At 40.3% G+C, this 13,933-nt stretch overlaps 1 protein-coding gene across 4 annotated transcripts in view; it reads right to left on the bottom strand.

Moving 5' to 3' along the window:
- Nucleotides 1-13,933, bottom strand: part of DYRK1A (dual specificity tyrosine phosphorylation regulated kinase 1A) — a 45,902-nt gene that overhangs the window by 10,759 nt on the left and 21,210 nt on the right. For all 4 annotated transcript variants that reach the window (XM_032964344.2, XM_032964343.2, XM_032964345.2 and 1 more), the window contains 6 exons: nt 12,548-12,667; nt 11,242-11,430; nt 9,893-10,040; nt 8,155-8,441; nt 5,180-5,326; nt 4,321-4,461 (listed from right to left, as the gene is read on the bottom strand). In XM_032964344.2, coding sequence (XP_032820235.1) covers nt 4,321-4,461; nt 5,180-5,326; nt 8,155-8,441; nt 9,893-10,040; nt 11,242-11,430; nt 12,548-12,667 — 1,032 coding nt within the window. The remainder of the gene's footprint in view (nt 1-4,320; nt 4,462-5,179; nt 5,327-8,154; nt 8,442-9,892; nt 10,041-11,241; nt 11,431-12,547; nt 12,668-13,933) is intronic.

Raw genomic sequence — 13,933 nt, forward strand, 5'->3', positions numbered from 1 at the left:
CCACCCCAATGTCTGCACTCCACGGGACTAGGTCTCACCACGGCGCTCTGTGAAGTTAGTAGATACTGCTATATAGTCGATAGATATTATAGAGTCGGTAGATACTACTACAGTCAGTAGATACTACTGTAGAGTAGGTAGATACTACTGTAGTCATTACTATTTAGTTGATATACTACTTTAGAGTTAGTAGATACTACTAGTCAGTATATACTGCTGTGGAGTTAGTAGAAGCTGCTATCGAGTCGGTACATGCTACTATGGAGAAAGTAGATACTACTATAGTCAGTATATACTACTGTAGAGTTAGCAGAGTGCTATAGAATCGATAGATACTATTAGTCAGTAGATATGACGACAGTCAGTAGATACGACTGTAGAGTCACTAGATACTACTATAGAGTCAGTAGTTTCGACTATAGGGTCTGTACATATGACTGTAGAGTCGATAGATGACTATAAAGTCGGTAGATACTGCTGTAGAGTTGTAGATACTACTGCAGAGTCGGTAGATGCTACTGTATGTTAAGGTTCTAGTTAAGCACTAATTTATAAGATTACTTAGCGTATTTTCCCGCATATAACCCGCATACGCATATAACCCGCAGGCGCATATACCCCGCAAAAATAGCGTTTTGTGTAAAACAAATTTCAGATAGCCCGGACCTCCATATACCCTGCATGCATTCATATATTTAACGTCGTTGCCGCAGCTTAATTACATCATATTAATACGAAGTTTACATTTGTAATACATTCCACTATCAATTGTTAACATTAAAATCATAAAGGGCACAAAGAAAACAAACTAACCAGAAAAGAGTGAACTTAAAACAGTAAATAAGTAACAAAAGTAAATATCCAATAAGTAACACATGACTGGTAGATAAGTACAGTTTTAGCACTGGTAGATTGCGCACTGCGCAGATAATAGCAGCACTACGGTAACTCGGTTGCCTTGCCCCCAACCCCCACCTCTCTCTCCCCCCAGCTCTCCTGTCCCCGGTAAAGAGTGCGCACACTTCATTTAATTGTACAAACAATTCATTAAAAACGTGATAACATGTGCAATTTTAGTGTGAGTGGTTTATTCAGCAGTGCTTTAGTCAAAGGTAAGTGTTGCAAAGTGGATAGTCCTACCATGAAATTTTTTTACGAGTTATTGCATGTCACACTTGTAAAATATTTTTGGGATCACCCGCACCATCATATACCCCGCAGGTTCTTGTTTTGTTTGTAAAAAGTGGTATACCCCACGGGTTATATGTGTGAAAATACGGTAAATTAGCACAGTGGGGATTAGCACTTTTGAGGATTTAGTGATGAAGGTTGATTGAAGATATTGTTGTTACATTCTTGTTATTAAATGATGCATTGATTGAACCAGAGCAAATGTAGCCAGTGCTCGGTCTATCTAGCGGGAAGTACCTGGCGTTGCCCGGGGGAAAAATATATTTCAAAACTTGTCTTCTCTTAAAAACATAACATATACATACACAAATACGCAGCTATTGTGAAAGCCCGGGATCCATTTGTTTGTCCATTTGTCCATCAACAAAATTATAAGAGGCTTGCAGAAGTCCAGAATCAAAAAGTAATAGAAAGTGGGGGGTAAATAGTTTATCTAAAAGGTTTCCGAAAATTGTCAACCTCCCCCCCCCCGCCATAAATATTTTTACCCCCCCCCCCATAGGCATATATACCTACACGACCTACATACAATAGAGTAGTATCTAGTGACTCTGTAGTAGTATCTGGTTCTACAGTAGTATCTACTGACTGTATAGTAGTATTTATTGACTGTAGTAGCATCTACTGACCGTAGTGGTATTTACTGACTTTACAGTAGTATCTACCGACTCTAGGGTAGTATCTACCGACTTTATAGTAGTACTCTTTGGTTCTTTCGGTAAAGTCACATAGGTAGAAAAATAATAGATCACGACGTTTCGATCGCAACACAAGCAATCGTCATGAGGTGGGACAACCACAGCAAGGAAAAACTGCTGAAGTAGGCTCGCCTACTTGACTTTACTGAAAGAACCAAAGAATATGGATTCCTGCAGTCACGAAAACTTCAAATCAAGATTTATAGTAGTAACTACTAACTCTACAGTAGTATCTACTGACTGCAGCAATATTTACTGACCGTAGTAGTATCTACTGACAGTAGTAGATTCTACTAACTATACAGTAGCATCTACTGACTGCAGCAGTATTTACTGGCCGTAGTGGTATCTACTGACTGCAATAGTGTAGTGGGTACAAACTGGAGGGAGACTTCTCACTGGAGGCAATAGGTTTATTACACAATAAACAGTAATAGCCCTGACACGAGGGGGTAACGGCCCCTTCCACCCGATACACTAAGGAGGTACGTCCTCCGGGCTAGCGTGCCCTACACATCGGGATAGTGTCTTAGATAAGGGTCCTCTGGCTAGCGGGACCAAGGGAGGCTACTCTGAACCGACCCAGCCAAGGACCTCGGGTCCGGCTCCGGCTCCTAGGTCTTCAGGGTGGTCTTCAATCTTCAAGTGGAAGACAACTGCCAGTCCCGTTCAGGGGTCCGGCTTTCATACCCAGTCCCGGCTCACTCCGCCCCTAGCCACTCCTCCCTTCTGGAACCTTCCAGAGAGATCTGGAGTGTGATGTCATCCCCCAGCCCCCTCTTGGGGGTCTGGGGTCTGCACCTCCGGTCACGATGCTCCCTGGGGGTTACCTCGGCCCAACGGCCCGACTTCATCTAAAGTATCGGGCACAGCCTCTCTTCCGCCCCCTGTTGACATGGAGCCATTACAACAGGCTAAAAGTAGTGGCGATCGCACACAGCGCTCTACAATGCCGCTAGAATAGTATCTCCTGACCTGACTCTGAAGCAGTATATCCTGACACTGCAGCGGCATCGACCGACTCTGCAGCGGCATCTACCGACTGTATAATAGTATATATCGGCTCTATAGCAGTATCTACTAACTATAGTAGTGAAGTGTAATTACACGGGCTGATGACGGGAAGGGATGACAGCAGGGTGCAGTACACATGTCAGCAGGAGGAGGTCAAAAGGGAAGCCCAGGACAGGGGTCCATCTGGAAGCCGAGAACCCACTAGTAGGTTCTAGAAGGGGGCATGGCTAGGGAGAGGCGAGGCGACGCCAGGAGGCTAAGAGGGGGCCCCCAGGACTGTTGCTGGGAGTGGACCCCCCCCTCGCAGTGTAGCTGTTGGTCACCTTCGTCACTACTCGTAGTATGTGTGGACTCGATAGCAGCATCTACTAGCTTCACATAGTGCCGTGGTGAGGCCTAGTCCCGCGGAGTGTCGCCGACCTCAGCTAGATTGCCCAGCCGGCCGAGGTGGCACCTTGGCCGGCTGGAGCTGGGCTGTTAGCCCCCCCACCATCCCCTCACTCGCTCTACAGTAGTAGCTATGGACTATAGTAGTATCTAGAGACCTATAGTAGTAACTGCACACATTGGGGTGGGGGGGGGAGAAGACGACATCACACTTTGAAGAATTTACCTCAGCCTTGTTTTTTGCATTTTTAACACGAATGATAATTTTTCCCCGTCCCCACCGAGTCAGTGTTCTCACGCATACGCAGATGCGTGCTTTGGCGCCGACCTCAGCGTATAAAAGGAATACATTGTTAAATAAACTACTTTAAACTTGACGGATGGCAAAAATTCATAGCGCTTTTTCGTCCCGGGGCTTATTGCGTGGTATCTGGGTACATTTTTGAGGTACCCGTGCAGACAGACACAGACAAACACACAGACAGACAAAAATTTACTTTTATAGATAGGATATATATATTAACACACTACACTGCGTATAATTAAGGATAACCTGTTTTCACAAATTTTATAAATGTACCTTGTTACACGATTTTAAGCTTTACAACCAATCCATCAGTAACCAATTGTAATGCAACAATCCGGTCACCATCATGCCTGTCAAAATGTCTTCAGGGCACCTGCTTAGGTACGAGATCCGAGCTCTTACTGACACTCTAAGCTGCATGTTGAAATTTCCAGTCAAAACATTGTTCAGAATTGTAAAAAAATTGCTTTCTTTTCAATGTAAGTGGTTTTTGGGAAAAAAACAAATATCAATTGGGACATTTTGCCACATAACTTCAATTTGTTTGACTTGTCAGGCAGTGGAGGGTTATAGCACTAATTTACCTCTATGACTTGAACCAAAAGAATCCAACTATAAATCATAATACTCCATATGAAATTACACAATGGTATAGGAAGATGTGTTTCATCCATTGTACAAAAGAGAATAATCAGCAACCAGACATGGCAATAATTATCTGACCCTTTTGCTGTCTTTAGTTTTCTTGACAGTCCAGGACCCATCCGAGAGCCTTTCAAAATACTTCCGGGCTTTGGGTGCCTGTTCCAACATGTGTGTAGGTGGCAGGCCCAGAACCTCCACAATCTTATTCATCTGGTCAACCTATAAAAGCAACAACATGATATTCAGGGCACATGCTTTCGTGTTGAAGTCACTTTATATTATCCAAAGCAATAAATGAACTTGATCTTGAAGTCATCCAACCTTCACAACTACATTCCGCAAAATAAAATAAACATTTTGAGTGGAGATAACACTAAGGGATTTTTTTGCCATCCTGAATAACCAAAGATATCTGATTTTAAAACTCTCAATTGAGTGTAGCTCTTTTCTTGTTTTTTTTTTTGCTGTACACAGCATGATGCTGGAGCATAGCTGTGATAATCCAAGGGCGATATAATCGTCATTGAGGATGTGATCATTACACTTAAAATATGATGCCGGCGATGTTAAAGCATCCTTTAAATAGCTTTTACTACCCACAGTGAAAAATATTTAGTAAAACCTTCAAGGAACCTGTGGTGGTAGTGAAATGTAATTCTGCACATGGATTTTAGCTGCATGAGATATCAAATACTGTGTAAATAAGCACAAAAGGCCACCCTTTACTAAAAACATAAACAATGCCAAACAATTTAAATTTCACACTGAATTATACACTAAATATCGATGACTGCTGATGCTGTTGTGCAAAGAGTATTTCTTAAATTTATATCACATAATTGATCAACAATGCTAACGTGTCATTTTGTACTTGTTTTGTAGATTCCAAACATCATAGAGCAAAGCAATTAAGCGATGTGGATGTTGCTGACATTACCTCATTGGAGCCACTGAAGAGTGGCTCCCCCGTGTGCATCTCCACCAGAATGCAGCCCAGTGACCACATGTCAATGGCGAGGTCATAGGGGATTCCCAGCAGAACTTCAGGAGAGCGGTAAAACCGACTCTGAATATACTGGTAAATCTGAAAACACACGACGAACCCCCTTTTAAATGCTGAACGCTCTTAAAAACACAATAATTAAGTTGTCTGATTTCTCACAGAAATAATGGAGAAAAAATCACAGCAAAACTCCTCTCATATGTGGTTTCTTTACAACTCCAAATATCCATGGGATTAAGTGCCAGGGGTCAGCAAGCTCTCAAAGATTTTTTTTGTCTTTGACCAAAATAGTTTACGTGCCGCATCACACAGAGCCACTTGTACACAAACACAGCAGCAGGTATGCAGCAGATGATAAAACACATTCTCATTTAAATAAACGAAATAGGTAATGTAATAAACTGTCTATTTCGTTTATTCCCCCCTTAGTTATTCTTGAACACAGTATGACTGTACATTGTTGTCACCAAGACGTTCCATGATTACCTATTTCCTGATATATTTAATAACTCATTTTTACGTTAAATTATGTTTAAAGATTAATGTAAAAACGCTGCCCGAACAGGTGCAGCCAAAGAGCCACAAGGGGGAAGCCAAAGAGCCGCAAGCGGCTCTTTGGCTTCCGCAGGTTGCCGACTCAGGGGTGAGGTCAAACCGACAATCATACACAGATGGGAACTTTTATTTCTTGACATTCTGCAGATGAGGGAGGATACAGCCGTGAAATTCATCATATAATCTGTGAGTACGCACAGATAAAATGCACGATGGTGGCTAAGATGATGAACACATGACGATAACCATAGCTTCACCGTCGTTTCCACTACCACTGCTTGAAGAAGACAAGTGGTCAATGTTTATTCTATAGTTATGAAAGGACACTTTTGTTTAGTGGCATGACCAATCATGGAGTTGGAATACAAGTGGGAAAAGTAAATGTGAAAATATAACTCTTCCTCAAGTGTAGTAACTATCACTTTCATCGCATGGTTGTGTGAATCTGAACCATGAACTCAGCTATGCTGGCGAACGTTGGAAAATAATTTTATTTAAGATTCATATTGTAAATTTTGATTTGAAGCTTTCGTGACTGCAGAGATTCATATTCTTGGTTCTTTCGGTAAAGTCACATAGAAGGGAAACAATAAAATAATAAAAATATAAAACAATAAAATTCTCACGACGTTTCGACTGCAACACAAGCAATCAATCATCAGGTGTGAAAACCACAACAAGAAAATTTGAAAAAAGTGGCGGTTATTTTTAACGTTAGCACCACGGAGAGAGATTTGGCAGTTGGTTCAGATGGACGAGTCCATCTATGTTCGGAAACGAGGGGGGAGACGAAAAATAATGGATGCGGTCTGAAAGCCACCTTAAGCGTGAAATCAATTAAGACCCGAAATGGTTTATCAAATCCTTCCAATGATTGCTAAGCCAGAATCCATATTCTTGGTTGAAATTGTCTCTGTGTTTGTATATGTGGATAGCCTCATGAAAGAATCTCTCCTGGTAGCCAGATGGCTTGCAAAGAACCTCTGTCTTAGAGAGGTTAATGTCATGTGAACCTTTTGAATTATAACAGTGATCTGCCACGGCCGAGGTGTTGGTCCTACCGTGTTTCAGGTCTGCTTTGTGTTCACGAATGCGGTCCGAGACATGTCGTTTGGTTTCTCCAATGCAACTACTATCACAGAGGCAACTTAGTTTGTAGACGCCAGGGTACTGTATGTTCGGAATCACATATTTTACAGATGGAACAAGATCACAGATTTTATGTAATGTGTTGAATCGGACCTGGATCTTGTGTTTATTCAAGATTTTGGAGATATTTTTTGTGATCCCCGCAATGTAGGGTAAAGTGATGGTTTTGAAAGGCTCCTCAAGAGGATCCTTCTTCATGGTTGGAGTGATAGCTTTGCGGATTGTGTAGTCGGAATAACCATTAGCCTTAAGAGCTTGGTGTACGTACTTGAGTTCACTGGCTATATGTTCCTGGTCGGATATGCATTGGGCTCTATGGTGCAGAGTCTTGATGAGGGAATTCTTCTGGGATGGATGGTGGTGGGAATGCGGTTTCAGGTAAGCATCCGTATGGGTAGCTTTCCTGTATGAGAGATTCTTTCATGAGGCTATCCACATATACAAACACAGAGACAATTTCAACCGAGAAGATGGATTCTGGTTTAGCAATCATTGGAAGGATTTGATAAACTATTTCGGGTCTTAATTGATTGATCACGCTTAAGGTGGCTTTCAGACCGCATCCACTATTTTTCGTCTCCCCCCCTCGTTTCCGAACATAGATGGACTCGTCCATCTGAACAAACTGTCAAATCTCTCTCCGTGGTGCTAACGTTAAAAATAACCGCCACTTTTTTCAAATTTTCTTGTTGTGGTTTTCACACCTGATGATTGCTTGTGTTGCAGTCGAAACGGCGTGATAATTTTATTGTTTTATATTTTTATTATTTTATTGTTTCCCTTCTACGTGACTTTACCAAAAGAACCAAGAATATTCATATTTTAGTTATGTTAACACAACGAGAAATGCTATGTATTGTTACACGAATTCCGCTACAAGTGGATTGTATATTAATAAAGTGTAAGGTAGTGTAGTAGGAAATATGATTTTGATCAAATTTTTTTATTTTAATAGGCTCAGTTTACTGAAATTGTTAAAATAAAACTAAATAAAGCAGCATAATACAAAATTACTTGGTTATCTTTATAGATATAAAACTAAATGGCTTAAAGAAATTATTTATATAACTGCATATTTTCATCATCACCATTCATGGGCAGATATCCCATAGGTGTCCACTGCACATTTTGTCATGTTTCCTCTGTCTTCTGCCAATAAACTGCACATTTTATATATTTTTTTATATCCAAGTAGAGCTGCGTACCCTTTGTCCAAGCTGACACGAAGAGCCAAAGTCGACAATCTTGATGGCACTGCGTTTGGGGTTGCACAGGAGGATGTTCTCTGGCTTCAGGTCACAGTGAATGATGCTCAGTTCAGGTGTGGCCAGGAAGAGTAGCGCTGTGCACATCTGCTGTGCGAACTTGCGCGTCAGGTTGAGTGACACTCCACGGAAGTTGGTGTTTCGCAGCAGGTCATAAAGATTATATGACAAGAGCTCAAACACCAGACACAGGTGGTTCCGGAACATGAAGTGGCGTTTCAGGTGCACTGGTCAAAGAATGAAAATGTTATACAATGTTATGAAAATTTAATCAGGTTTACTTAAAAACCGCAATATAAATAATCGTACAGATTATACTCATAAAAGGATTCTGAAATGGGCAAAATTGTGAAAAATATTGATGCTTATAGCAGGATGTGTGCTGTGTACAGGGATACATACATACATGACCACACAATGTCAAGAACTGGGACAGGAAATTAAACAAAATAAACGTGTAAACTAAACTTGACCATGTGCTATTTTCCCCCCTAAACTTGCCACTAGCGGGCAGCATGCATATGCTGGCCTCAAAACAAAACCTCCATTTGGTCACCTGAAATATCGAGAACGGCCCGCAAGAGGGCATCGCCGCTAGTTCCCGAGAATAGACATGAGCGGCTCATAAAGGTCAAAAAGGCATTGGCTGGTAAACCCAGGAAAAACCAAGGAAATGTTCTTGGAATGGAAATACATGCGGTCCCCACTGTTACAACGCGTTCCTGGAAACCCCGTCGTAAATCGGATCGTTGTAAATCGGGACCCTATTTTCCAATAGACAGTAGAAACAGTAGAAACATCACTTGTCGATGTGCTTTTCCTTTAATCGGCTATATTTAAGAGGGTTAAGTAGGTAAAAATCCTGAAAAACGCTTGAGAATAACAAAAGCTCCACGTCAGGTCACATTGGAAACCAGACTGACGGACTTTTCAAATGTGTTCGGAGTCATGTTGAAAGATGCGTCATAACTCAAGTTTCTGTGTCGAAAATCGATCCAAGGTGGCATTATACTTTGTAAATGTGGATCGTCGCAAATCTAACGGTTGTAAATCGAAGACTGTCTGTACACTGAAATGTGGTGACACCAACATATCCTCGACTTGAAGATGCAGTGGTGGTTTTGACGAGTCAAACTGGATGGCAACCATGATGGTACATTTTTTTGTTTGGCATCACAAAGAGTACTATCTATTGTGTTGGAAATTATGTCAAGTGACAATCATATAGCCTATAGACAGTGTCAGGCATACATGCCTAGTGTTAACATGAGATAGAGACTATAATCAATAATGTTAATACGTCCCTAAATCAAGCAATAATTTTCAATATTACACCCAGTGAAGACTTATACCATACATAAAATACAATTAACATGCTTTTTAATTATACTGCAGTCAGGATGAGTTTGGTATTTAGAATTTCAAAATAAATTCATATTTCCAAAGATAACAGATCTTTTTCAGCTATTTAGATATTTTACATTGTTGTATAAAATCTATACAAAGTGAAATCACTCGACGTCACACTTTGGAATGATGGAAAGAAAACATTTGGATTGTCCAAAATTTCATACCTTGGCCCAATTTTTCGAATTAATCCGAAATTGGGAGCAAATCCTTATGCTGTATAATGATCAATACCAAACTACAAGATATCTCAAATGAGATGCACGCTCACCTATGTAGTACTTCATGTCCGTGTCGTGCTTGTTCATCAGTTCCAGCAGTCGCACCTCGATCTGCGCTTGGTTCAAAAAGGCCTTCTTGTTTTTAATTATCTTGATTGCTACCCATTCCTGTTCCTGGTGATCATATGCTTTTACAACCTAAAAAAACAAAAAGCATCAGTTTTTATATATTAAATGTATATCCGACACTATTATAAATATATTCGAGGCACACAAAAAATCCTATCCTCATTATTAAAGGCATAGCTTTAATAATGAGATCTGCAATGTGGCAAAGTGGAAAAATAAATGTGATGTTTCGTTACAATCAATGGTGACCAGCTGAATGCTGATCTGAAACTCATTGAGCACTCTGATCTCAGTCAACTAGCCATCTCGTATATTTAGATTTTTTTTTATGTTAATTAAATATTCCTAAACACCAAATGTGGATAAAAAAACATTACCATTTATTGTACTGACAGCCCATCTATTGTATATGTATAGTCATATAATTATGTATAGTTATATAATTACATGTGTATGAATAAATAAAACCGTAATACATTTTTCCTGCTTAATACATTAATAATGAAATGTATCGTTTTTACCAGAAAGATTGGATAATGGCTGTTAATGTACTAACATGTGGAAATGGTAGCACAAATAATTTCTTATCCATGAAGAAAACAAGTTATATAAATTAACTACAAAAGATGGATAGAGGGTTCTTCCTTTATTTTTGTGTATAAAGTTTTGCTGGCTGGATGGCACATGGGCAATTGCTCAGTAGTGACATCACCCACATCCCCTCACCATGGGGCCGGGTTTGTGTGTGATGACATCATGTCTCCCCTCCCACCCAATCCGTGCTAATTTATAAATAAAATGTGACTGAAATGCAATGTTACTCTCGATATGAAATAGCATGGTTAGAAAATATACAGCAATTCACATTCCTTTGTCCATGCAATGCTAGATTGTCTTCCCCTTGCCATGTTGGTCATGGGAGTTATTTAACCATACTTCACTATGCTGCTCAGTGTGGGTTGATGAACAAAGAGCGCAGGAATGGTTCAGAGATCACATCGCCACTAATGTTAGCTGTTGCACAAAATCACACCCAGGTAATTGGTTTCAGAGAATAGTCCACTAACCACTGTGCCATCATTCCCAAGGGCTATAAATGATGTTTTAAAAGAGTAACTAATTCTACACACTACACTTCTAAATGTATAGATTTTTACAAGCGGTGAATTTTAACACGTCCAAACAAAGTAAAGTACAGCCAGTAAAAGAGCTCTGCAAATGTAACATTATTGTACGGCATCAACATTCCAAACCACATCATATTCACTACCTGTCCAAATGAGCCTTTGCCAATGAGAGAATCTATCTCGTAGCGGTCCATCCACTTCTCCCCATTCTTCACGATGTAATCGTAGTTGTCATCGTCGTAGCCATCGTTGTACACCTTGCGCTCTTTCTTATGGCTCGAGTCTTCCCCTTGCTGCTGCTGGGCTCGCCGCTTTTTCTTTGCATAGTATACCTGCCGAAAAGGCGTGGGGAAGAATGTATAAAGTCAACTGTTGAAAACTGCATATATGTGGGAACTTCTTTTGCACCGTACCTAGCCAACCGTGCTAATCAGGTGTGAAATACTTACCAGAGTTAATACTTGCTAAAGCCCACACAAACTATTCAGGATGAAGAGCAACACATTTGTCTTACAAACTATTGTTATTGTGTTTACAATGAAGATGCTTGTAAGCCCCAACAATACATCATGAGACCTCCTCTTTGCCAGTACCAAAATATAATAGATTTTGCCTTTTTTCTGGCAACAAAACAGGTGTTAAGATGTTAAAACACCAAACTGAAACCTTTTACAAGGAATTATGTATGCATTGTCCTTGAAACTGATTGGTCCACACCAGAGACAGCTTTCTTTTGAGCCTCATCTCAAACGGTGTTAGACCAGAGGATGCCAAAAGGCGTACAGCCCAAAGACAATCACTATCAGAGTAATGAGAGCTCAAGGACAATGCATATATTATCAGAGTATGTTTTTTTGTTTGCATTCTGACCACAAGCAGTGGTTAATGCAGACATGATTCCTTGTAAAAGGTTTCAGTTTGGTGTTTAACATCTTGTTTTGTTGCCAGAAAAAAGGGTGAAAACCTATTATCAGCCCCAACAATGGAATGTAATATATTATGCAGTCATATTTTTAAAACTCCCGAGATTAAAATATCAATTATGGATAATACACATTTTGGGATTTTCTTATAAAATGAAGTTAAGTGGAACAGCCCAAGATTAATTTTAATTTTTTTTAATAATGTGCACCTCTACTTTCCCTCGACCCAAGCTGAAATTAAACATCAACCCCATAATACCACAAGCCACTTGGCTCCAGAAATTCTCACTCTAGCTCTATGGTGGGCTTTCTCAGGTGCTGCTCCTTTGTCTTGGCCATAATTCCCTCTTAATGATGTGTCCTGCACAAGTCCACTTACATTGGTTTTTAAAGTCAATGTCTAAAAAAATTCTCAACTTTTGTGACTGCTCAAGTGAGGAAGGAGGCTGAACAAGGAAGACATATCTATTTATATCCTACTACAGCCCCGTACAAGACATAATAGCATAAACAAAACATTCCTTACCTCATTAATGTGTTTGTATGTCTTTATAAGGTCGACGGACAGTTTTCTCAGAGGTGCTGTGGTTGGGTCACGGAACTTAAGAGGGATTCGTCGCTGCAGGATTGTCATGTCTGGAAGCAGCTGCAAGAAAAAAGTAGGAAACGGGTATCAGTATGTACACTCTTGCCATGTCTAAACTTAATTCTATTAAATTTTGACTTAAAACTTTCGTGACTGCAGGAATTCATATTTTTTGGTTCATTCGGTAAAGTCACGTAGATAGAAAATAAAAAATAAAACAAAAAACCCACGACGTTTCGATTGCAACACAAGCGGTCTTCATCAGGCAGAGAGAAAAGAGGGGGCAAGCCTCCAAATGCAACTACTTATAAGGGCTTCCAAAGTTGTGAGTGGGCGGAGGACTAGAGTTGCGAGGCAGAAGCAAGGAAAGCTGTGGCGTAAACAAAATGGGCAGGGCAGCCAATGCTAATGTAGACAATGGGTGGAGGGAGGGGGTAGAGATAGGGTGAGAGGGGGGTGGGTAGAAATATGGGAAGTGAGGGGAAGTAAAGCGCGAGCTTTATAAGCAGTTGCATTTGGAGGCTTGCCCCCTCTTTTATCTCCGCCTGATGAAGACCGCTTGTGTTGCAGTCGAAACGCCGTGGGTTTTTATTTATTTTATTTCAAATTTTTTCTTTTTTTCTATCGACGTGACTTTACCGAAAGGACCGAAGAATATTAATTCTCATAATTCACGAGGAAATGTTTTTATAATTTACTCTGATGATTAAGTAACATAAATAATATAACAAATAACACCTAGGCATTGAAATGTGAGAAAAGGGAAACGTAACACTTTGAATGTGTGCCAAGCATTGAGTCGTGCATATTCTCAAAAAGGTACTAAAACGAACACTTAATTGATATGCACAGCTTCCAATGAAAATACTAGCCTACATGCACAGGTTCAGTTCAATACGTAGGTTGTTCCAGCAGGGGGAAACACACGCATGCTCATTTTTTTTAACCAATAGTCAGATGAAGTGTCTCCTCGATGCTCAAACCAGTGTGGAGTCGTGCTCGATTTGTTGAGCTTGGTACATAATAGTGGTGGGAGGCTAACACAGTGGAAAATGTATTTTGAACAAACAAATAGCAGTTCAACATTCAGGCCATCGTGAGAAGAGTCTCTCAAGCAGTGGATGAGCAAATCCACCGTTTCATTTGGCACCATTGTGCCATCCTCACATTTAATTCTCACAAAATGTCCAATTGCTCAAAAGATACCTGCTACATACTAAATTATGATGTAAATGCATCTACCATTCACGAATAATATTATGCTTGTTTACCCAAGGAGGGTCCTTCCAAGTTTTTCAAAGAGGTGTCTATGTTGCTAATTTGAGC

The sequence above is a fragment of the Petromyzon marinus genome, chromosome 32 (assembly GCF_048934315.1).
Source record: "Petromyzon marinus isolate PM22_M1 ecotype Great Lakes invasive population chromosome 32, UKy_Petmar_22M1.pri1.0, whole genome shotgun sequence".
In the NCBI taxonomy this organism is placed as follows: Eukaryota; Metazoa; Chordata; class Hyperoartia; order Petromyzontiformes; family Petromyzontidae; genus Petromyzon; species Petromyzon marinus.